The sequence below is a fragment of the Mizuhopecten yessoensis genome, unplaced genomic scaffold (genome assembly GCF_002113885.1).
Source record: "Mizuhopecten yessoensis strain PY_sf001 unplaced genomic scaffold, ASM211388v2 scaffold716359, whole genome shotgun sequence".
NCBI classification, from domain to species: Eukaryota; Metazoa; Mollusca; class Bivalvia; order Pectinida; family Pectinidae; genus Mizuhopecten; species Mizuhopecten yessoensis.
In genome coordinates, this window is record NW_018480077.1 from 1,569,151 (window position 1) to 1,595,174 (window position 26,024).

General features: G+C 36.1%; 1 protein-coding gene across 3 annotated transcripts in view; it reads right to left on the reverse strand.

Moving 5' to 3' along the window:
• The window catches only part of LOC110443791 (small conductance calcium-activated potassium channel protein 2-like), a 79,675-nt gene extending 65,630 nt beyond the window's left edge, over positions 1 to 14,045 (reverse strand). Inside the window, exon 1 of one of the 3 annotated variants that reach the window (XM_021488205.1) lies at positions 13,896 to 14,045. In XM_021488205.1, the coding sequence (XP_021343880.1) occupies positions 13,896 to 13,958 (63 nt within the window). In that variant the 5' untranslated portion in view covers positions 13,959 to 14,045. Of the gene's footprint in view, positions 1 to 5,721; positions 5,938 to 13,895 lie in introns of those variants that run through there. The other 2 variants (XM_021488206.1, XM_021488208.1) reach the window with 2 other exon arrangements.
• Positions 14,046 to 26,024: the final 11,979 nt, after the last annotated feature.

The window sequence follows — 26,024 nt, forward strand, 5'->3', positions numbered from 1 at the left end:
TTAACTCACACAGTTATATTGTTATGAGATAGTGTAACATAAATTATTCGAAACGTTTTCATATCATTTGCATCAGCGTCAGGACACATCTCGTCAAAGTCAAGTAACAACACGTCAGTATAAGGTCCCATCTTGTCAGCGTCAAGTCACATCTCATCATCTCCAGGTCACATCTCGTTATAAGCAGGTCATATCTCGTCATTGCCAGTCCAGGCCACATGTCATCAGCATCAAGTCACAACTCGTTATTATCAGGTCACATCACATCAGCGTCAAATCTCATCTCGTGATCGTCAAGTCACACCTCGTTATTATCAGGTCACATCTCGTTATTATCAGGTCACATCTCGTTATTATCAGGTCACATCTCGTTAGTTTCAGGTCACACCTGTTATTATCATGTCACATCTCGTTTTTATCAGGTCACATCTCGTTATTATCTGGACACATCTCGTTATTATCAGGTCACATCTCGTTATCATCAAGTCACACCTCATAATTATCAGGTCACATATCGTTATTATCAGGTCACATCTCGTTATTATCAGGTCACACCTCGTTATTATCAGGTCACATCTCGTTATTATCAGGTCACACCTCGTTATTATCAGGTCACATCTCGTTATTATCAGGTCACACCTCGTTATTATCAGGTCACATCTCGTTATTATCAGGTCACACCTCGTTATTATCAGGTCACATCTCGTTATTATCAGGTCACACCTCGTTATTATCAGGTCACATCTCGTTATTATCAGGTCACACCTCGTTATTATCAGGTCACATCTCGTTATTATCAGGTCACACCTCGTTATTATCAGGTCACATCTCGTTATTATCAGGTCACACCTCGTTATTATCAGGTCACATCTCGTTATTATCAGGTCACACCTCGTTATTACCAGGTCACATCTCGTTATTATCAGGTCACATCTCGTTAGTTTCAGGTCACACCTGTTATTATCATGTCACATCTCGTTTTTATCAGGTCACATCTCGTTATTATCTGGACACATCTCGTTATTATCAGGTCACATCTCGTTATCATCAAATCACACCTCATAATTATCAGGTCACATATCGTTATTATCAGGTCACATCTCGTTATTATCAGGTCACATCTCGTTATTATCAAGTCACATCTTGTGATTGTCAGGTCACATCTCGTTATTATCAAGTCACACCTTGCTATTATCAAGTCACACCTCGGTATTATCAAGTCACACCTCGTTATTATCAAGTCACACCTCGTTATTATCAGGTTACATCTCGTTATTATCAACTCACATCTTGTTAGCGTCATGTCACACCTCGTTATTATTAAGTCACATCTCGTTATTATCAAGTCACATCTCGTTATTATTAAGTCACATCTCGTTATTATTAAGTCACACCTCGTTATTATCAAGTCACACCTCGTTATCATCAAGTCACACCTCGTTATTATCAGGTCACATCTCGTTTTTATTAAGTCACATATCGTTATTATCAAGTCACATCTCGTTTTTATCAAGTCACATCTCGTTATTATTAAGTCACATTTCGTTATTATCAAGTCACATCTCGTTATTATTAAGTCACACCTCGTTATTATCAAGTCGCATCTCGTTATTATCAAGTCCCACCTCGTTATTATCAAGTCACATCTCGTTATCATCAAGTCACATCTCGTTAGCGTCATGTCACACCTCGTTATTATCAAGTCACACCTCGTTATCATCAAGTCACACCTCGTTATTATCAAGTCACATCTCGTTAACGTCTTGTCAAATCTCGATAGCGTCAACTCACATCTCGTTAGCGTTATGTCACATCTCGTTAGCGTCATGTCACATCTCGTTAGCGTCATGTCCCATCTCGTTATTATCAGGTCACACCTCGTTATTATCAGGTCACATCTCGTGAGTATCAGGTCACACCTGTTATTATCATGTCACATCTCGTTTTTATCAGGTCACATCTCGTTATTATCTGGACACATCTCGTTATTATCAGGTCACATCTCGTTATCATCAAATCACACCTCATAATTATCAGGTCACATATCGTTATTATCAGGTCACATCTCGTTATTATCAGGTCACACCTCATTATTATCAGGTCACATCTCGTTATTATCAGGTCACATCTCGTTAGTTTCAGGTCACACCTGTTATAATCATGTCACATCTTGTTTTTATCAGGTTACATCTCGTTATGATCTGGTCACATCTCGTTATTATCAGGTCACATCTCGTTATCATCAAGTCACACCTCATAATTATCAGGTCACATATCGTTATTATCAGGTCACATCTCGTTATTATCAAGCCACATCTTGTTATTGTCAGGTCACATCTCGTTATTATCAAGTCACACCTCGTTATTATTAGGTTACATCTCGTTATTATCAAGTCATACCTCGTTATTATCAAGTCATACCTCGTTATTATCAAGTCATACCTCGTTATTATCGAGTCACACCTCGTTATTATCAAGTCACATTTCGTTATTATCAAGTCACATCTTGTTATTATCAAGTCACATCTCGTAATTATTAAGTGACATCTCGTTATTATCAAATCACACCTCGTTATTATCAAGTCACATCTTGTTATTATCAAGTCACATCTCGTAATTATTAAGTGACATCTCGTTATTATCAAATCACACCTCGTTATTATCAAGTCACATCTTGTTATTATCAAGTCACATCTCGTAATTATTAAGTGACATCTCGTTATTATCAAATCACACCTCGTTATTATCAAGTCACATTTCGTTATTATCAAGTCACATCTTGTTAGCGTCATGTCACCCCTCGTTATTATTAAGTCACATCTCGTTATATCAGGTCACATCTCGTTATTATCAGGTCACATCTCGTTATTATAAAGCCACATCTTGTTATTGTCAGGTCACATCTCGTTATGATCAAGTCACACCTTGCTATTATCAAGTCACTCCTCGTTATTATCAAGTCACACCTCGTTATTATTAGGTTACATCTCGTTATTATCAAGTCATATCTCGTTATTATCAAGTCACATCTCGTAATTATTAAGTCACATCTCGTTATTATTAAGTCACATTTCGTTATTATCAAGTCACATCTCGTTATTATCAAGTCACATCACGTTATTATTAAGTCACATCTCGTTATTATCAAGTCACATCTCGTTAACGTCATGTCACATCTCGTTAGCGTCAAGTCACTTCTCGTTAGCGTCATGTCACATCTCGTTAGCGTCATGTCACTCCTCGTTATTATTAAGTCACATCTCGTTATTATCAAGTCACATCTCGTTATTATCAAGTCACATCACGTTATTATTAAGTCACGTCTCGTTATTATCAAGTCACATCTCGTTATTATCAGGTCACACCTCGTTATTATCAAGTCACATCTCGTTAGCGTCATGTCACACCTCGTTATTATCAAGTCACACCTCGTTATTATCAAGTCACATTTCGTTATTATCAAGTCACATCTCGTTAACGTCATGTCACATCTCGTTAGCGTCAAGTCACACCTCGTTAGCGTCATGTCACATCTCGTTAGCGTCAACTGACATCTCGTTAGCGTCATGTCACATCTCGTTAGCGTCATGTCACATCTCATGAGCTACAAACAAATATTAAACAGATCCATTTTTCTTTTTGAAATTCACTAAAAATTATTCGTAAATATGTGGAAAGTTATAAAACAAATAAAAAAAACGTTTTATCGGCTTTCATTATCAATCTTCAGTTTATTTGTTTATTTATTTTTGTAAATATATATTGTTATTACTTAATGACATCCGAAGGAATTGTGTCCATACTGCAACGAAGCCAGCCTGTTCAAAGGAAATTCAGCACGTGAAATACATATCCAGCATGTTTAAAACCAAGAGCTGTCCCCTCCGATACTAGTCGATTATTGCTGACGTTGCATTCATATTTCCCACTCTATTGGTCTGCCACCTATAACCCTACCAAGGTGGCCGCGGTGGCCATGTGGTTAAAGCGTCATTCACCCCTGAAGACTCATTTGAGCTCTTCCATTTCAAAGGTTGGCGTAGTTCATTATGAAATTTCTGGGGTGAAAAAGTTAATAATACAGAAATTATAGAGATACATCAGACTATTTGTTGCACTCATTAACATTTTCCTGAGAGAAAAAAAAACAAGAAATATCTCCAAATAAGCAAGTCTATAGCCTTACCCTAGACAAGGATAGTGTTACAGAAAAAAATAGACGGGTATGTTCGTGGAAATTAATTAACATTATTTGTACCCCGGGTCTCATTCATTAATATGAATATGCAGACCCTGCCAATAAATAGTATTTTACGTTCTTAAGACTGTCAATAGGAACAGTTTCTAGGTCAACAGAGCTGCTTTTCTCAGATCAGCAGGTCCTCGGATATATTGCCAAGGAAATATATTTCTGTTGACGTGGCATCAACTTTGTCATCGCTTTTTGCTTGAAAATACTTGAAAAATATTAATGAAATTCTAAAACGCTGGCATCATTTCACATATGAGACAAATAAAAGATTACAGTATTTGCCAGCTATATAACAACAATCTATGATCTGATTTTAGTATTTTTATTTGAACTCCGGTCCTATACCGATCCCACAACCGAAACGAAAACAAATATGTCTCAACACAAAATAATTGATATCAAGTTACTTTGAAATAATTGTTACCTGAATTTGATTTTTCTGTGTCTATTTAATCTACGCTATCGATGAATTATCAATCACATTCATATTCAATATATCGAAATCAATTTTATTTTCAGAACTTAGTTATTCAAATGAAAGGATGTTCGTTATCTGTTATTTCGAGCGAGCACAAGCATTGAAAATGCAACACTTGCATATATAATTTTCGTTTTGTTTTTACACAAAATACACAATTAAAAATAGTTATACTTTTACAACTGGTTGCGGATAATATGACGGATAAAAACATACTGAACGCGTCATAATACATGCTTATCAATATTTATATATATCCGAAAGTATTCTGATTTCAAAGCATATCTGTAGCAGGGTTTGAAACCGATACCAAGATAATACTATGGAGTGTTTGCCATTTAATGACATTTGACAATCTGCTGAACGCCACAATGACAACTCTGACGCAATCTACCACGTTACTGATATTAAATACACAAGTAATTATAATAGTTTTATATATTTGCTATTAACCCTACAAATGTATGTATATGCCATTTTCCTCTGTCTACATACTAGAAAATACCTGCATAACATATTTTATTTGCAGAAAAAAACGAAATTTATGGGGATCATTGGTGCAAGGGTGGAAGCAAGACCTCTGGGCTGAATCCGATTTTCGTGCAACTCGCTCAAACCGCGTACCACGATTAAAAGGCAAGTGTTACCATTGTAAACAGTATTCGGCTTCAAGTTTCTCCAAATTTCTTACATATTATTGACAAAATATGATCATTTTATGAATTTTTCACTTATTGTCGATTGGAATTTAGCACAGGCTCTGCGTTTGAGCACGATAACGGTTTCATGAATAAAGGCCCTTGATATTAACGGTCATAAATCCAGTGACCTATTCATCTTACAAGAGTCGGATAGAAGTGATCTTACAAAACGGAAATCCGCTCTACACCTCTTCAGAAAGTCCTAGTTTTAAAATTGGAAAAGGATTAATTTAAAATATGACCTTAGGGAATGCAGAGATGAAAATGTCAGAAGTACAAAAAACACACACCTACCGTCGGTACGAGCACATTATGCTTTTCCTTAGCGCCCATAACAAATGTCGGATTTTCCATTTAGAGAGAAGATGTTTCAAAGTCCCTTGTAAAAACTGACGAGACACATCTGAAAGCAAGCAAGCTTCAGAAGAGGTCGGTTAGCCAGCAAGATTCGGCAAAGATCGGAATGACAATTAATAATGTATGTTTTTTTGTATAGCGGATCTTGCAGTGAGGTTATAGTTTGTTAGCATTGTGAACAACTGTATTTCATAGCAAGATAAATATAAAAGTTATGCATTCCTACAATAGGACGATTGGATCGATGTGTACAGTAGTGTCAACACACGACAGATGTTACACGGGGATCAATCCGGCCTCCATACCCTACAATGAGCGTTACTTACTGTTGTCGCTGAAACCTATTGTTCCAACTTCCGAACTAAAAAAAGTAATTTATTCCTCGGTGTTGAATTAAATTGTTTATAGATTATTGTAAACATATGTAAGGCGTTATAACCATCTGTATGTACTGGTATGTGTTGATGTTAGCCGTCTTGGACAAAGGCCATGGTCATATACAACAACAGTTAGTTTAGTACCAACTGGATACAGTAATTTGGTTGACACGTCAACTCACACCACGTGACATGGAGAGGACAGTATGGTTCGATTCTAACTGATCATACGATACCATACAAGTTTAATTGAAAACGATTTCAAATACAGTGACGTCATGAAATCGAGTTGATGTGAAGGTATTCTTCGATATTATTTCAAATATTTCAACTTTATATAACACATGGTTAAGTCCTACTAGCCAGTTAGCTTATGGAAGCTGGATGATGCTACTTCACAAGTTTTAATAATGAAACGATGGTTCTTTGACCGTCAGTAAAAGCATATTCAGATGCTTACAAATCATATGGTATGGTACCCTAATGACTCATTATCCGGTGGTACATTTCAGCAGTTCATTTATGTTTCCTCCACGCAAGGGACAAGAGTAACAATGTTAAATGAACTGCCCCAGCCGATACTGGCACTCCATATTATACAAATTCTACCATGTTGACAATAACCGTGTATGATAGGTTAGGTTTTATAGAGTTTCACGTCTTATCAACAGCGCATGTAATTGAGGACGTGCCCCCATGTGTGTTGTGTAAGAGTGCATGTGTGTGTATTACCCATCTATTGACATCAACGCTGTATAACCGTACCAAATCCAGCTGGCAATCATATAGGCTATGAATGTCATGGACCGATTGTTGACGTCGTCATCATTATGACGTCATAATTGTTCATTGGATACCACTGACCCTCCCTAGGCGTTGGCTGTTCTATTCATTAAAAATTATACACAATACATACATTATTTGAACTATTGCTGAATAATTATGAGAGTAATTTAATTGTCTTTGAGATGAACAGATTCCAAAAATGGTAAATATAATTATTGAACTGCTTTCAGTTGGCATTCATGCTAGCGGGCTTTATTGAATTTGCCTTTTTCCAGTTGGCACTGTTATTGCTCATGAATGCCAACTGAAATCAGCTCAATGCTTACATGTGTACCGGAGACAGGGAACGTAAAACTAAGAGAATAGGGCTACCAACTGCAGCAAAGAGAAATTATGGCATGAGCTGCAGTCGAACTTCAGCATCGGATAGTTCTTAACTGAAAGCGAGGCGTTTTGTGATTTTCAGCTGTTTACACGCGAAAAATAAAAGCCTTATTGAAAAACTTGTATGGTCTTTGTCACGTTGTCCTAAGACTCCATAATGAGACACAACAGTACATTCAATTACAATTTCCATTTTCCAACAGCCAGAAACATATAGCAACTTCCCAAAGAGACAAGGGACCGTAGCCGTATTATATCGTCAGAATATGAACATGTACGCATGTCAAACCGGGAGATGAATGCTTCCAAAAAGTCATGACATGTACATTTTTTTGTCAGAAACAACTAACATGTATTTTATATCAAAAGATATTTTGAGTTATTCGTCCGAGACTGGACTCTTGTAGCCTATTTAATAGAAAAAAAATGGCTTAAGTCTTACGTGAACGAAAACCAGAATCAAATATTTCTGTGACTAAATTTTAGAATTCTAAAACGAATGACATGATTAAGTGAAGTGTGTATAAAAAGCTTACACAACCAGCAATGTTTAAACTGTGCCAATAAATGTCGTTAAGATGGCGCCACTGTTGTTCAGATTTCATCCCTATCGCCGAAAATAACGATACGAACGTCATAAAGTAGCGTTTCTGGGGCACTGCGTGGGTCGTATAGAAATCATGTCTGTCAAATATATACAGTTTATCAATGTGGATCCCAACATTAATGTACATTTACTAATACAAGTACTTCACCTAAAAAGGCAAGTTATGATATGAATTATTCGTCAGCGACCATTACGTAAATATAATATTTCCCAAATGTACCATTTGAAATGTTCTTTTAATTCCTCAGTGGGTATTTCGCGAATTTGGGTTAACGAATTCCACAACTTATACATGTGGACAGAAAATCGTAACACATGTTTGCATACATGTGGTTAGAAGGTACCTTTAGTTCCTTTGCGAGATACCGACTACTGCAGTGTATCTCGGCCACACCATTTAACATAAATTATCTCCCCTGGGTATAGGCAGTGCATGTTCATAGTCAAAAAGGGATCAAGTTGTCGCGGCGTGGTTACTTTAAATATATGTATATCAGTCATGGCATTTACAAGAGCTATTAAAATCGATCAATAATCATATTTATTTCGTCATGGATTGTTCTATGTTTTCCTAAGTTGATCACTTTTTTCTATTTTGAATGATTCAATTCTGCTTTTAGTGCGTCGATTTTATCAGTAAATATGACATTTATAACTACAAAAAGTCGATGCGTGGAAGTTTAAATGAGAACAAATGTAGCTATTGAACACACATTTACGCAGTAACCTCCCCTGACAGGCGAAAAGGGGGCAACCGGTGGACAAGAACATACAGCATTTTAAACGTTCGTTTTTACTGTACTACATTCATATGTACCAATACCAGATTTATCATTTTGATGACGACTTACAGGATTACACACTTCCGTGTATATGACAGGCGACTCCATGACGTGTGCGACATGTGATACCGGAAACACATAATTCTCCTTCCGTTATTTAGTTCTAGTTCTAGTTATACGAACAAAATTATAAAATATATCCATTTTCCCGTGAAATTTCGTTATCCAAGCAAAATCAATGAGACTTTTGATCAGAAGTGGCAGTGCCTTGGTCAATTCATGACAGAGAAACCAATATTCCGGGTTCTTAAGAGCCAGGTAATATCAGCTGGTGGCCATGTTTCATTGTATTACATTATGTCAGTAAGGTCAGGTTTCTCTGTATTAGATGATGTTGGTAGTTCAGGTTTCACTGTATGAGATGTCGGTAGTTCATGTTCCACTGTAGTATATTACATCGGAAATTCGGGTTTCACTGTATTATATGAAGTCGGTAAAGTCAGGTGTCATTCTATTAAATTATGTCGGTAAAGTCAGGTTTCACTCTATTAACTTATGTCGGTAAAGTCAGGTTTCACTGTATAAGATGATGTCGGTAGTTCAGGTTTCACTGTATTAGATTACGTCGGTAAATTTGGGTTTCACTGTATTAGATTACATCGGTAAAGTCAGGTTTCACTGTATTATATTAAGTCGGTAAAGTCAGGTGTCAGTCTATTAAATTATGTCGGTAAAGTCAGGTTTCACTGTATTAATGTATGTCGGTAAAGTCAGGTTTCACTGTATTACATTATGTCGGTAAAGTCAGGTTTCACTGTATTAAATTATGTCGGTAAAATTTGGTTTCACTGTAACCTATAATGTCGGTAAAGCCAGGTTTTAATTACTAAATTATGTCGGCTAAGTCAGGTTTCACTGTATTACACTATGTCGGTAAAAAAATATTTCACTGTAATATATTTTGTCGGTAAAGGCAGGTTTCACTTTATCGAATAATGTCGACAAAGTCAGGTTTCATTGTAGTATATTCTGTCGGTGAAGTCAGGTTTCAATCTATTAAATTATGTCTGTAAAGTCAGGTTTTATGTGTAAAATTATTTCGGTGACGTCATGTTGTATTGTTTACATTATGTCAGTTAAGTTTGGTTGCATTCTATTCTATAATGTCGGTACAGTCATGTTCTAATGTATCTAGGCATTGGACAAAAAGAAATAAGATGGTGATAGCAGTAACATGTGTGTAAGGTTTATAACAACAACTTCTATCTCACGAACCGTCCCTGAGCAGTTTCGGTCTATGCTGGTAGATAGACATGCAAAAACAGAATCTATAATTAATTTGTCTATAAAATAACAAATGACCTAGATACAGGTAGGCAGTTATTTCCCTTTTTGTTTACACTATATTAAGCACGCCACCTTCAGATCAATTATTCAGGTAACAGTATATAACATGTATACATGTGTTTTACCTTTGGCTGTGTTCAATGGTTAAGTATATGAGTGTTTGCGATTGTTTAACGTTTTAACCAGGCTTTCATTTGAAAGTCTCACCTACATCAAAGACGTGAGACGTGTCTGCTTTCGCTATATTTCCCAAACCAGTGTCTGGGGATACGGAAACTGTTTCACTTCGGTAGGACCCAACAAAATGTCAGAAACACCATATTAGCGTCTGAAACACAATATTATACAAAGGCGAACAACGTAAGACTGCCTTGATTTGGTAAGACACCTCACAATGGCTATAACAACAACAAAGAGAAACAATCTCATTTCGGTAGGTACCATCAAAGTTGGTAACACTACATTTCTTAGATTCCATTTTTTTCATATTTGCTTCATCTTAGTTCTATCTTGACATAATAGTAACATTACTATAGACGTTATCAATGTAGTCATTTCCAGAAAGTCTTGGTTCAATCCAGGCATCCACTATGGCAGTGCACACAAGCATGAGAAACAGGCACGAACTGGTGTTATGGATTGATGAGCGTATTCGATACAACAGGTGGCACCCGTCATATTGTCTACTGTCAACATTGGAAAATCCTAAGGAAACCTGGTACATGTATATGATTAAAAGTTTTGTGCGTAAATAACTTACTCGGGAATAGTCGTAGCAACTCGGAAATAGCTTATTTATTCGGGAATAGTCGTGTCAACTCGGGAATAGTCGTGTCAACTCGGGAATAGCCGTATCAACTCGGTAATAGCAGTTTCCTCAAAACTTTTGTAAAAATAGTACTTCAAACTTGTCTATTCATGTTTCTGTCAATTCACTTCTCTCCTGTCACATACATGTACCTTAACCCGTTTTCTGTCTGTAATGTCAGTAACACTACAAAGTAACCTGTTTGTACAGATATTACAGTGACTGACAAGTCTGAAGCAATATCTCTGAGCGAGCGACGTCTTGGCGACATTTTAGTTAATTTAATACGTTGTTGTCGCTTTCCGATAATTTTTCATCTGCGGTTTCTTTTTTAAAGTCGATAATTACAATTCAAGACATGAACTTGTTTTTCAGAATTGCCTGAAGGGTTACGGCTTTGACTGTGTAGTTTTTATGAAATTTGAATGCTAATGTTGTTATGTTCGATAGAATTGGCGAGGAAACAGTCGACATCAATTAGCATTGAGGTGTTTAAAGCATGACGTAATTGGAAGAATTTTTAATTAACCTGATTAACCCAGGCGCTATGTGCAAATAGAGTGTCAATACATGTGAATCATGCACGTCTGAGTTGCGAAGGGTCCCTTTAACGCTACAAGTTTATTTGAAATATTACTGGTGAATTTTGAGTCACAATTTATACCACAGTGCTTTCTATTTCCAACCAAACTGTGCAGACATACCCGCATCTTGACTCTGTTAGAAAACAAAATCTAACTCTCGGAAGCCAGACAGTTGCATTGTGCTGTACCACAAAAAAAGATGTCACTGACGATGGAAATTGCGTCATTTTGCATGTATCAATAAACAGAACTGGAAAACAGATAATAAGTTTATAAAAAGTCCCCCTTAAATTGGTTTGCTTACAAAACAAATTAAAAAAACTGGCGCTTCCAGTATATCATAGATGTTCTTGTTTTCATCACTTTGAGTTAAAACAATCACTGTATAGTGCAGCATTGACCCACTCCTATCTTACCAGATGACTAGGAAGATTTTTATATTCGCTTGGTTAACGGTTCGATGGGTGTAAGGGGGGCGAACCGTAATTTTATGGTAACAAAGCTGCGTATTAATTGATTCATTTTGAGGAAGTTCAATTGTAATTACAAAAAAAATGTACAAAGTAACTGAGCAAAAACGTAGTTTGATAAAGATAAAACAACTCTTAGTCGCTGGATACCATATTTCAGAAAGGGCATAATTATAAACCACGGGAGCCGGCTGAAGCTTAAATAAGCCGGCCAATGAGGCGGGATAATTTCAATGTGTCATTGACTCGTGATAGTAGGAAAAAAGCGGTGTATACAAATCGAATGGGTCGGAGGGCCACACAGATCACGTCTGCTGTAAGATTTATTTTCGGTAGACATGTAGGATTAAAATTATCATCGTCGTCATCATCATCCTCGTCCCATGTGTAGATAACAACATACCAAATAAGAACGGCAAACTTTAATCCGCGCGTCACACAACAAACCGTGATCCGTGCATAAAACAACAAACCATGATCCGTGCGTCACAAAACAAACTTTAATCCGTGCGTCACAAAACAAACTTTAATCCGTGCGTCACAAAGCAAACCATGATCCGTGCGTCACACAATAAACCGTGTTCCATGCGTTACACAACAAACTATGATCCGTGCGTCACACAACAAACCGTGTTCCATGCGCCACACAACAAACTGTGATCCATGCATAACACAACAAACCGTAAACCATGCGTCACACAACAAACCGTCATCCGTGCGTCACAAAACAAGTCAACAAACCGTGATCCATGCGTCACACAACAAACTATGATACATGCGTCACAAAACAAACCGTCATCCGTGCGTCACAAAACAAACCGTCATCCGTGCGTCACACAACAAACAGAGATCAATGCGTCAAACAGCAAAAGCGTCACCCATTCGTCAGATGACAAATTGTGACTCGTTCGTTAAATAACAAAAGCGGCATCTGTTTGTCAAAACACAAACTGCGATATATTTGTCTAAGTATTTTAAATACATTGTAAAATCCTCAATCATGTTGCCCTTACAAAATGTAAACTTATGGGTGTTTACCTTTTACCAATACAATGTTTCAACCTTGGTAGATAAATTATTGTACTGCACGAAAGCTGATTTAAATGTTTGCCATTGTGTGTATTTGTACGTATGAACGCATGACCGATAAACGTGATCAGACAACAAAGGAGGCGTGGGAGATAGGTGTCTATACACATACAGCCTTAACCCTGTACAAGTGCCACGTTTGAAGTCACCAAGTTGGGTTTCGATTAATATAATCCAAGGCTCTTTGGGGTTTTAGAGAATTACACAAGCACACCCGCTAGGGGATGGTGGAGGGAGATTATTTTTCTCCCATTCTATAATTTCAGTCTCGAACTCTACCGACAGTAGACTTGTATGTTTCTTCCGCGAGCTACCTTTCAAACCGTAAGAGGTGACAGAGACATTTTAAACGGTAAAGTGAGGGACAATTCAATGGAAGGTGGGAGGGAAGATGCAGTTATATTCATATGAACTGCATTTCTAGTGTTAAATTTAACGAGTGAAGCGAAACGCCCTCATCGAAAATGAAATGTAAATTTATCTATTTTGCTTACATATAATAGTAAATGCTTAGGATGTAGTTTGGATAGATTGGTCTAGTAATCAAAGGCCACGCCCACCCCTGGTAATGCACCAAAAATTAGTAATGGTGAATTGCATTTGTATCTAAAATGTTTGCATACCACACTAATAAAATTGTGTTGCGTTGGAGATATCAACTAAGTAGTTATATTTCAAAAGGTAAATATGCATGATACATGGTATTTTTTATTGTAATATTATTCATACGTCCGAAATTAAACATAACTGTGGACAGCGGTAATTTTACTTGATGCAAAAAAAGCTGATGTGTACAGGCTTCGCCCGGGCATAAGCTAACATAAAAATGAAGTCAAAAACATAAATACACGGACATAATGTGACACGACTTACCCCGTTGACGTCTATGTCAGTTTCACTCTGTATAACGTCCCCCTGGAAAACCGTCGTCTCCATAATGACAGCCTTCTATCGATTTACAATCCACACACGACAGAAATATGAGGAACTCCGGGGATTCCAGGCCGGAAAATACCGGATGCATTAAGGATGTTACCTACACGAGTGCCTTTTTACCTCCACGTCAGGAGGTCCCTATCCCCGGTTCGCTCACTATCCAGGAGAAGAGGCGTATTTAATTGAAAGTCTCCCTTTGGAACTATCAACGCCAGAGGTATACACAGCCGGGTACTATTTCAGAAACATTGTTAGCTTAATACATGGCTCGTAAATTTGGGAAAGAGAGTTTACTTTTCAGTTTCGATAGGACAATTGCCATCGTAAAAGCGAATACGTGCAATGACTTGCTTGACAAACCGAGTGTGTTTAATACATTAGCATGTATTTCACTTTCGCTGTGAACATGTTGCAAGCTTTTTGGACTCAAATTTTACAAGTACGGTCACTGTGACGTTTTTCTTTAAGTAGCGAGGTAAACATGTTCGTCTTTGTAGAAGTACCAATAGAGACTAGCTTTATTGTAAACTGTTTAAATAGATAGTTTTCATTTGTGGCTTACCCAGACAAGCGTATCTTTGTTTTGTTTAGTGCTATACATACGAACAGTCTTTGTATAAATACATACAACTAGCATAGCGTGGTATGTTTAAATGTCTGTTGTAGTGTAAAGGGGAAAAAAAAATGATATGTGCATTCAAAATAGGACCGAAAGTACCCAAAGTGTGAAACATGACACCATTGCGTGTTATATTATGTGAACCCAAGACCGTTTTGAGCTTTGGTGATCTATGTTAGCGAAGATTCGTGTCATTTCAATTTCAATAGATTTATGTATCTTGTCTTGACGTCGATGAAGTTCGAGTACGTGAAACAATTCTACATTTTACCATAATTTTTTATGCATAAATTATGTACAGTTTCTGTTGGAGCGTTGTTCCTCGTGCATGCATATAGCTGACGCTAGCTCCCTCTTTACGATGTAAATCTTAATCAACAGAAACCTGCATTGATGTTTATTGAATGATGTTATCACAGTAGTTAGAGTTATTTTGGAGTGTTTGATGGGGTTGGGGGGGGGGGGAGGGGGTTGCATGAAAACCAGAAAACAATTATTATTTTTACAGAACGCTACAACGCTTGTCTTTTCAGCTTTCAATCGTCAACTGCGATGAGCGATATACTGGTGTCCAGTGTTATTTGGCCTTAGTAACAGCGAAGGTATCGGGAAGGAGGAAGACTAGAAATTTCTAATTTGAAAGTGTATTTGAATACATTAGCATGTTAAGATATTTGCACACTTCGACTTATACATAATATTCGTTAAATAATACGTAGATATTCAGTTGTTTAGATTGAAATCCACGCAGTAGTGTTCTAGCGTGCATTGTGTCGATGAAAAAATAACACGTCGTCCAAACTATCCCTATCATAAAGATTAACCCTATAATGAACTATGAAAACACAAAATTGATGATATACATTTAACCTGCTGAACCTATCACAAAAGTGAAAACTACAAGTCACATTATGAACTTGATTCCATATTATTCAGATTGAAATCGACACAGTAGAGATCTAACGTCCATGGTATACACGAAAATACACTTAAAACACGTAACGTAGTGGGCGAATTTATATCACCATGTGTCTGTTTCTTTTTCATCAAAATAAGTATCGAACTGAAAATACAACATGTGTAGTACAATAAAATTAAAAATTAAAAATCAATTATTTGTTTTTACTCAATGAAGCAATACGATGAAGATTATTACAAGTTCTATAAACCCATCATCTTGTGCTAACAGAAAATGAGCACAAGATGATGCTACCGAAGATGCTGTGGCCCTGTTTGCCTGTGTGTACTTCAAAACGTCATCGAAAATCACAGAGTTCCTTGAAACATTAACCCCTACTGATACTTCCCTTGAATGGCTTGGTTTGTTTGTGTTTTACGTCCTTTTAACAGCTATGGTCTTTTTAGGACGTGCCAGGTTTCGGTGGTGGAGAAAAGCCGGAAAACCCCCACTGACCTCAGTGTTCAAGTTCTTTATTAACTTTGAGTCTTGCGACTCATCAGTGTAACACATATACATGATATATATATATATATATATATACTTTCTCATAACATTGACAAATATCGAAAATACTAATAAATACACAGACGAGACAAAACACTCGGAGAGCATAACTACTTATGTTAATAAAGCTCTTCTTGAATTTGCAGCTTTAATGTATTTGGCCAATTTTGCTAATTCATTTGTGTTTTGTCCGTTAAATAACTGAATTAATTTAAACATGCTCGGTTTTTTACAATAGTACTTTTTTAAAAATTTCTCACGTAAATCAGAATAACAGGGGCATTTAAGAATAAAATGAAATTCATCTTCGACATCATCTATATCACAAGCGGTACAGATTCTTAAAAGTCGCGGAATATTTTGATAACGACCTTTCTCTACATTTAAATTATGGGCTGAAAGCCGAATTTTTGTTATTTCTTTTAAGTAACCTTTCATAAACGATTTTCTTAAATAACCCTGTATACCAACTTCTTTGTTAAGACATGTATAAAAAAATCCTTTTGATGATGTTCTAATTTGTTCTATACAATCTTGTCTATAAATATCTAAAAGTCTTTCTTTAATTATAATCAAACAGCTATTATCAATGTTATCTGTTTGCCATATGTAACCTAGACCTATTCTATATAATTCATTCTTGATATTAATTACCCATTTGTCGTTACGCACTAACATGTCTTCATAACATGATTTTAAAATGCAATTATCGGTATTTATAATCTTTATCCAATACTTAAAAATTCTGAATTTCCTCAGCAGTGATAATGGATATCTACCAAGCTCTAAATAAACCATAGCATTACAAGTATTTTTACGCACACCGAGTAATTTTTTACAAAACATAATATGTATTTTTTCAACATCCGGGGCTTTATGAAAACCCCATATTTCTGAACCGTAACACAAAATACTGTTTACATATGTATCAAATACTGATAGTTGGGTTTCAATATTAAAATAATTATTACGACATACATTCATAACTGAAAATAAAGCTTTCCTTCCTTGATCTGCTATTTTTTGCTGTGTTTTTCTGAAAGTGCCGTTGTAATTTAACAACATACCTAGATAATTAAATTCATTTACGATTTCCAAAGGACATCCGTTATATGTCCAATTTCCATTGTTTCTTAAAATACCACCATTTCTAAAAACCAGCACTTTTGTTTTATCTGTATTGACCGTTAGATCCCACTTTTTTGTAAATGCTTCTAAAGAATTTAACATGTCTTGCAAGCCTTCTGGTGTTTCCGAAAAAATTACCATGTCATCTGCGTACATCAGCAGGAACAGATTTAAAGTTTGAATTTCTATCGATGGACAGTTGTCAATTAAAAATTGCATCTCACAGTCATTTACATATAATGAAAACAATAATGGAGACAAAATTTCCCCTTGAAACAATCCGTTTACACAATTGAAGAAGTCAGATAATGAACCATTATACTTAACACAACATTTTACGTTATTATACAAAGACCTTATTAACACTAATAACTTTCCATCAATTCCTTCCCTTATTAATTTGAACCACATATTTTGTCGATTACGGCCAGTACATGGCGACTGCCCCACGTAGGTCTCGAACCCGCGACACAGAGGTGGAGGGCTAGTGGTAGCAGAATGTCAGAATGTACTTCAATTAAATGCCTTCCTTTACTTGTAAATGAAATCAAGAAAAAAAGCAATGTAATGTATTTACAATGAACATGATGCATTTAATCTGAGTGAAATTGACAAATACAATGTATATAATACAACACAAATTGACAACTACAATGTATATAATACAACACAAATTGACAACTACAATGTATATAATACAACACAAATTGACAACTTCAATGTATTCAATACAACAAATTGACATATATAATACAACAAATTGACAACTACAATGTATATAATACAACAAATTGACAATGTAAAAGAAATTACTCAAATAATCCATTTTTATAACTTTTGAAATAATTTATCATTTTTAATTATTTATATCTTATTTTGGTTACCCATGCTTATATGTTGTTTTTTTCCCTTATTTTTCGTGTTTATCTTAAAATTGATCATCTGAAAATGATTTAAATTGGATTACTGAATGAAGGGAAGTAACTCGTGATTAACTAGCTTTTGTACATGATATACGATTTCTATTAAAAGTATAAAAATGTCTTAGGCATAAAATAAAGTATAATAGTATAATTGGAAATATAACCCCAATGTTAAAAGGGGTAGGAGTACTTCGTCAATGAAGACTTACTGTAAAACTCGGCAGATACGATAAGGCAATATTTATATCCCTTTGACGTTTTTTATGGTAAAACTCGGCAGATGTGATAAGGCAATATTTATATCCCTTTGACGTATGTTATGGTGAAACTCGGCAGATACGATAAGGCAATATTTATATCCCTTTGACGTATTTTATGGTAAAACCCATAGGGTTATGTTTGGTGTAAGGTGTAATGTAAATGTTTACATATAATTAGTAACTTACCAGGGAACCTGAAAAATCTATCGACGAGTTTGAAACTGCATGGATCTATCACACAACGCTATGACAAATCGCCCGACATATATAACAAATTCAAGATTCTTTATGGATTGCCTGATAACGTTCACAATCCTCTCCTATCTTGCCATCATGCCATCGTTGGCTATCTTCGTCCTCTCTTATTAATTACATCAATGTCCTTGATTTTTTCTTACTGACTGGTTGCAGTTTTGAACCTGCCATTGTTTCTAACATTTGACTTGCAGCACTGGTTATGTACATAACGACTACAAAAATAAGTGGGAGTCGGTATCTTGTTTTGACAAACGAAACTATTATAGATTCTTTCCCCTCTCGATATGTTTTTTTAAGGAAGAACAATATTTGCTAAATATTTACAATTGACTAAAAAAAAAGTATCGATGGCGGAGAGATTTCTTCCCTGGGACATCAGGGATATTGTATAAAGGGAGACAACTCGCAAACAAATAGTGTTCTAAATTACGCAAACTTCGTTTTATTTCCCAGCAATTAATTGAATGTCGGATAGGTTTTGTCCCTTTGGCTCAGTCTTCATACAATTTGTGTCATGACACAGAAGGAGATTCAGTCTCAAACCAATTTCATTATTACATCCGTTTTTAACGTTTAATACATGTATTAAATATTCGTATGCTAATTGTGTCATACATTAAGAAAATATTGCATTTCGTTTCGCTTGATTACGTTTCGTTTTGCTTTCGTTTCGTACTTTACATGGACTCCCTAAACTGTAGACTGTACACAACGATTCACAGGGACCTGATAATTCGTTACATATATCATGTCCCTGTGCAACGATTGTGTCAATTGGCCAGTAGATGGATCGTCTATGTATATGGCGTATGTCTTTAACAGTTTTTCGTGTTAAAAGATGTGTTTTTTTCTTTCAATCTGTGAATGTTGCCTCCATTATCAACAAGACATGTATGTTCCTAATTATTGTGACATTTGGACAACATGATTGTTAAACAAACAACGAATTTGTCAACGCATTAATCAGTGCCGACATATTAAAAGTTATCATTTCGTCAAAATAAACATTAAACATAGACTGTAGGATGATCTTTTCTATACTTGTACACTCGTTAGATCAATTTTACTTAATATTCAACAGAAATCACAACCGGTTATATTTCATTTTGTTAAAGTCGCAGATTCATCCAGGTAAAACTCTAGGCTTTCTCATTATGCTGATCATTTTGCAAAAATCGTTTTTGTTTTTGAATTTGCACGTCCGACCACTTAAATATCTAGTCCAATTCTTATTTTCTAACCCATTTTCATGGTGGACGCCGTACAGCGCCAATGCAATAAAATCATATTTTTACTTCTCGTAGGAGGAGGCTTTTTTCGCAAATGAAATGAATCTTTTGATAGATAGTATGTCTTGTTTTGTTTTGTGAAACTAGAACAGTCAGTAAGGGTCCATTGTTCCATGGCCTTCATTTTCTATGACGCAACAATATCGATGACGTCACAACAAAGTTATCACGTGTATTTCGGGATCGCCCATCTCTATGCACGTTAATAACGACATAGCCATACTCTTCTCATCTCTTCAGTTAATTCCTCGTGTTCGACGTCAAACTCAGCTTAATATAATGGGTTGTAAAAATAGCAAAGTTGTGAACACCACCACAGGAAGATCACAGAGTCCGCAAGAATCTCAAAGGTCAGCAGTATCTCGAGTGTCAGCCAGAAAGACCAGCCCCTGTCCGCCTGCTCGAGTTATACAAGTACATCCTTGCTCAAGGCCGAGCAGGCCGGTCCCGCCTCGTCTCGCTAGATCTGTCAGCAACACAACATTCGTCATCATTAGCCAGACTAATTCTGGTCAGTCTTGCGCATCAGCCTCAAGTGTTGAAGACTTCCTTGTGGACGGAGGACAAGATACGGTCGATATCTTTCGTAGCGGAAGTAACGAGTTCAGGGGGTCGTCACTAACCCTAGATGGCCGTATTACTAGGGCAATCATCCGTCAGGTGGAAGACTACAAACGGTTCAGCTATGTCAACAGCGATGACATTTCTGATGTCGTTGAGATATATAACTGCTCCGACGACAGCGACGAGGATGTCGAGGAATCAGCCACCATTAGGAGCAGTAGTGGATCGGACTCTGACCCCATGCTGGCCAGAGGAAATCGGACACCGGAAATGACCAGGAAAATCCGCGCATTTGAGAATGATGTGAGCAGTCTTATGGTAGCACAGTCTATCCCCGGGTGTTCTACTACGGACGCAAATGTCCGCCCGAAAGCTGCCAAAGGAGTTCGTGTATCTAGCGAAACGGAAACATCGGAACATGGCGATGACCCAACAAACCTGACTGTCGGCCCAGAACTGTCTCGCCAACAACTGACCGTGGCCGGACTGAAAACCACTGGGGACGACTGTCTGAACTCCTGGATTAGGAGACAACAGCGCAAGGAGGAGGAGAATGAACGGAACGATGGATTGGAAGAGGGCGGAGTGGGCTGAGGCAGAATTTAGGGATATGAGGAGGAGATTGACGAAGAGGGGATGAAGTAGTAGCAACAGGAAGATCTGATGGAAAATACTGTTATGTAATACAGAGGATTGCGGTTAGGGAATGAATAGACGTGAAGATAGAGTTTAAGGAACTCTCTAAAACCAAGCGGTTTTCATGGTAATTTAATTCACAATACCTGCTGGTGAAAAAATACACATTTTTTGGCGGAAAGAGAGATGGAATCAATCGAATTGGAGACGTCTTCAGAAACCAGCAGTAAACTGATAACTAGCATGTTTCCATTTAAAACATTGTGAATATAAAGTCTATGAAGTCTTACAATACATTTCAAAGTTAAAGATACTGTGTCTGACTTATAAAATTGAATGAAACATGAAGCAGTTTTAATAAATTTTGTCAACGAAGAATAAAGATATACTGTTATTTTTCTGAACAATTTTTGATATCCTAGTCAAAACAAATACTGTGGTTTGGAAAGGAGATTGTAGAGTATTGTAGGGTCCTTTGTTACGCCGCCAATACCTGTGTCGCGTCCCGATTAATTATTACGTTCACTCGCAATCCGCGAGTTGTTGGTGCGGAAATAATTGTTTCCGCAAACCAAACTATAAATTGTTTTGCTGTTTATATGCCAGCAGCGTCAAAGTCCAATGATGTTTTTTTTGAGTACGTCGATATTTTGGAGTGTTTATATTTTACGTATTCGGATAAAGGGAATGTGTTTTTTCTCGGAGACATGAATGTAAAGGTCAGAGGACCGAGATATGATTTTAAAGACGACGAACGTACCGTTTATTTTCAAAATTTCTTGGATAGAGCATAATTATTATCCGTAAATGTGCAAGTTGTGTGAGAAGGGCCAATTCCTACATTCTGGCCACAAACGGGGTTCAATACTGTGATAGTTCATATATTGATAGAGTCTAGTGAATACGATCTTGTGAATAAATGTTATGTTTTAAATGACTGTGAATTGAATTTATCCGAACACAGTCCGGTGATATGCACAGTTAGTATTCCTACTTGTGGCGCACAGGATACATTTGGAAGAAATCGATATCGAACGGATTCATTGAAAACTACAGAATAGCTTTGGATGATATGTTATCACGATTAGTAGTACCAGATAAAGATGTACGTGTAAGTAACAGTGACATTGATTTTTTCCAACAGAATATCACTTCGTGTATATTGAAAGCCTCCGAGCTTACACTTCCGAAAGTAAAGCATAAGACGTATCTTAAACCCTATTGGAATCAGGAGTTAAAAGAGGTACACGGAATTATGCTTCAAAAAAGGACAAGATGGATAGATGAAAATGAACCTAGAGAACCTACTGTAAACAGTTATAGAGAGTATAAAGATGTCAAAGCTGATTTTAGAAAACGACTGCGGAACGCTTTTAACCGGTACATGTCGGAGCAATTTGAAAAAATAGATCAGTCTGGAGAAATAGATCAGAAACTGTTATGGGATTTATTTAAGAGTAAGAAAGCTAGGTCAAGATATACGCAGACTAAAATAGAATATGGCGGTAAAACATTCTGCAAACCTAATGATATAGTGGAAGTTTGGGCTACACATTTCGAAAACCTTTTTAAAGATGTTCAGTGTAATCTTTTCGACAAACAGTTTTACGATAATATTTTAAAAAGTGTAAGGGATATTGACAAGAATATACACAACGAGCGCGACGTTTTTTTTAATAATCAAGTCACTGCTTCAGAAGTCGAGAAAATTTGTAAAAGTTTAAATAACAAAAAAGCAGGAGGATTTGATGGAGTAATGTACGAGCATCTTATTAATGGGAACGAACAGTTATTTAGATACATAACGAGGTTATTTAACCTTGTAATAGATAATGAATATATACCTTCTGATTGGAAGAAAGGAAATATTGGTACGTTATATAAAGGGAACAATAAACCAAAAGATGATCCCAATAATTACAGAGGTATCACTTTATTACCAGTTATTTTTAAAGTTTTTGAAATGTTAATATCAGAAAGAATAAGTTCAATTCTTGAATCAGATACATTTCCATGTAGGTAGTAGGTAATAAGCAGCCTATCAGAAAGGTTTATGTAGTTTATGTACATCATTTAATTTACAGGAATGTATAAGATATAACTTAGAAAATGATGATAATGAGTGTTGGATTTTTAGATAGCAATAAAGCTTTTGATACGGTATGGCACGCAGGCCTGCTATACAAACTTTATGAAATTGGCTTGAACTTGAAAGTATGGAAATATTGAAAGGAATGAATACTGGTGTCAAAAGTTGCATTATTTTTAATGGATTACAATCAAGATGGGTACCCATGGAGAAAGGTATTTTAAAAAGGGAGCGCATTATCTGCGAATATGTATTTAGTTTTTATTAATATATTGCTGAAAAATATTGAACAGAGTGGCAAGGGATCAATGATCATCGACATTAGAGTTAATATACCCACTCAAGCTGATGATATATGCCTCGTAAGCAATACATATACTGATTTGGAATATATGCTACGGATTTGTGAAGATTATGGTAAAAATGGAGATTTTTGTTTTCTAACAACAAAAGTAAGATTATGTATTTTAATAAGAAGAAAAAAAATGAAATGTGCTACTAGTTTTTATTTATATGATAATATTTACATTTGGTGTGGCAAAGCCCTTCTATATTACTACTAACGTACTGCCAATAGCAGCTTCATCTTATGAGACTATAACTGAAGTTGGTCTTTGCCCCTCCGAGCGACTTAACAGTGTCACTACCGAACTTATCGGTATCTTCTGCTTTGATCCCGAACACCAGCTGACTGTCTCAAGTGTCTGTGAGATCAACAAACAATTTTACGCCTGGATTTTTCACCAATCAACCTTCTCCGGTTGCACGATCAACATCAACAACATGCCGGACTGTAAATATAACTCTGACCTGATTACTGCGGGCTTCCGTTGAGTTCGTGCGCCGGATATAGGTCGCAATAAAATCGGAAAAATGTTTTACGACACTTGATTAGTTACTTACAAAATGTCATTTGTTACTATTTATGAATCGAGAATATGATATATATATAAATCAAAATCAAATGAATTATTAACGAAAGTTGCGGAGTCTTTTCAATTTTGTATGGGAAATAGCGCATGACGTCAGTTGTTATCTTTTTGCCGTTCTAGATACTGACCTGACCTGACGGTAATAAGCGGGAAATTTGAAATTTGGAAAAGACATAAAAAAAAAATTGCGAATTCTCATTATTGAAATATAAATATAAGCAATAAACTGCATAGATGTGGCAGACCAACTGGTATAACTGCCACATGTGTCACAGACAAACTGAATGGTGCGCACTTGCTTAAATATTATACCGGAAGTGGAAGATATTGTTCACGTTGGTATTATGTTAAATAATAAATTCCAAACATATGAACGTACAATGCGTGCTTGTAGCAAATTGAAAAGTGGTACAATGAGTTTGATTAAGAGTGGTGCACATCCTTGTGCATTAAATCCAGTTACTGCCAGAAAACTTATCAAACAAGTTGTATATACGTCAGCACTGTATGGTTGTGAACTATGGATTTTATCAAAGAAAGAGTTACTTTTGTTGGAAAGAGCGCAAAGATTTATTTTGAAATCAATGCAAGGTTTTAGCAACAGAACACGTACTGATATGTGCTATGGATTGATTGGATGGACATCCATAGAAAGTTATATAGATATAAGAAAATTGTTGTTTTTTGGAAGGTCGTGTTATTTAGATAAAAATACATTGTCATCGCGCATATTTTTAAGAAGACTATACGCATCAATGCTGAACAGATCTGGTGACCATTTTGGACTTTTAAATGATATTTTGAGAATTTTTAAAAGTACCATCTTTATAATATGTTGAACAAGTATATTCGAACGAGTGTATTCCCATTAAAACGGCAATGGAAAATAATTGTGAATAAATCTGTTTTGTTGAAAGAGGAACATGATTGGAAAGAACGAATGTCAATTGATAGTGATTGTTCCGTTACGCTTACTGATATTTGTTTGTATACAAGACTTCACGAGTTACCTCCCTTGGTTTGGTGTCTACTATATATATTTCTTGTATAATATTCTACGAGTTACTGCCCTTTGTGGAACTCTTTTACTCTTTATCATCGAGCAGCCATTGTGAGCGTACAATGAGGCACGCTTCATCAACATACCTTGTTTTGTGAAATGTGGACTTGGTTGAGCCATAGTTGTAAGTGTCAATCTAGCCAAAATAAGGCAAATATAGTAAATACTCAAATAATAATCCTTTACACCTTGATAATATAGATAACTTGCAATATTTTATGTATTTTGTTCCTTTCATGTCAAAGCACGTGGTCGTTAAGTCATTTCGGCCCAGAAACCAGTCATGTGTTTTCTAGTCTATTTTATACTATAAATTCACTGTTTATGACATGCAAGCTAAGGTATAATTATGTTGTTATTTTGTACATTTCATAAGTTAGTTGTCGGCGTATGCATTGCCCTAGAAACCAACACAAATATAGATAATTATAACTGTTATCAGTTCATATGTGTTGAGTGTAATGGCACAGTGCCAGTATACAATATTACCTGTGCAGACCGGAACCTCTGTATGTTGAAACCTCTGTAAAGCGAAGTTTTCTGTATTTCCTTCTCATTATGTTATAGAGGTCGACCAATGTATTTTTATTCCAATATTAGTGTTAAAATCGGTCATATTTACATGTTTCTGGTGCTGATACATTTAGCAGGTAAATTTACTTAAAAGATAACTCTGTCCATATAACAATTCAGTAATGTTTAATTCCAAAATGTAATAGATGTTTTGTTTCTGTATTTTGCAGTCTTCACGTTTACATGTCAATCGGTTTACCATGATTTAAGGATGGAAATAAAACCAAATATATACCAACACGTACACTTTGCGTTATCGTACAGTTACAG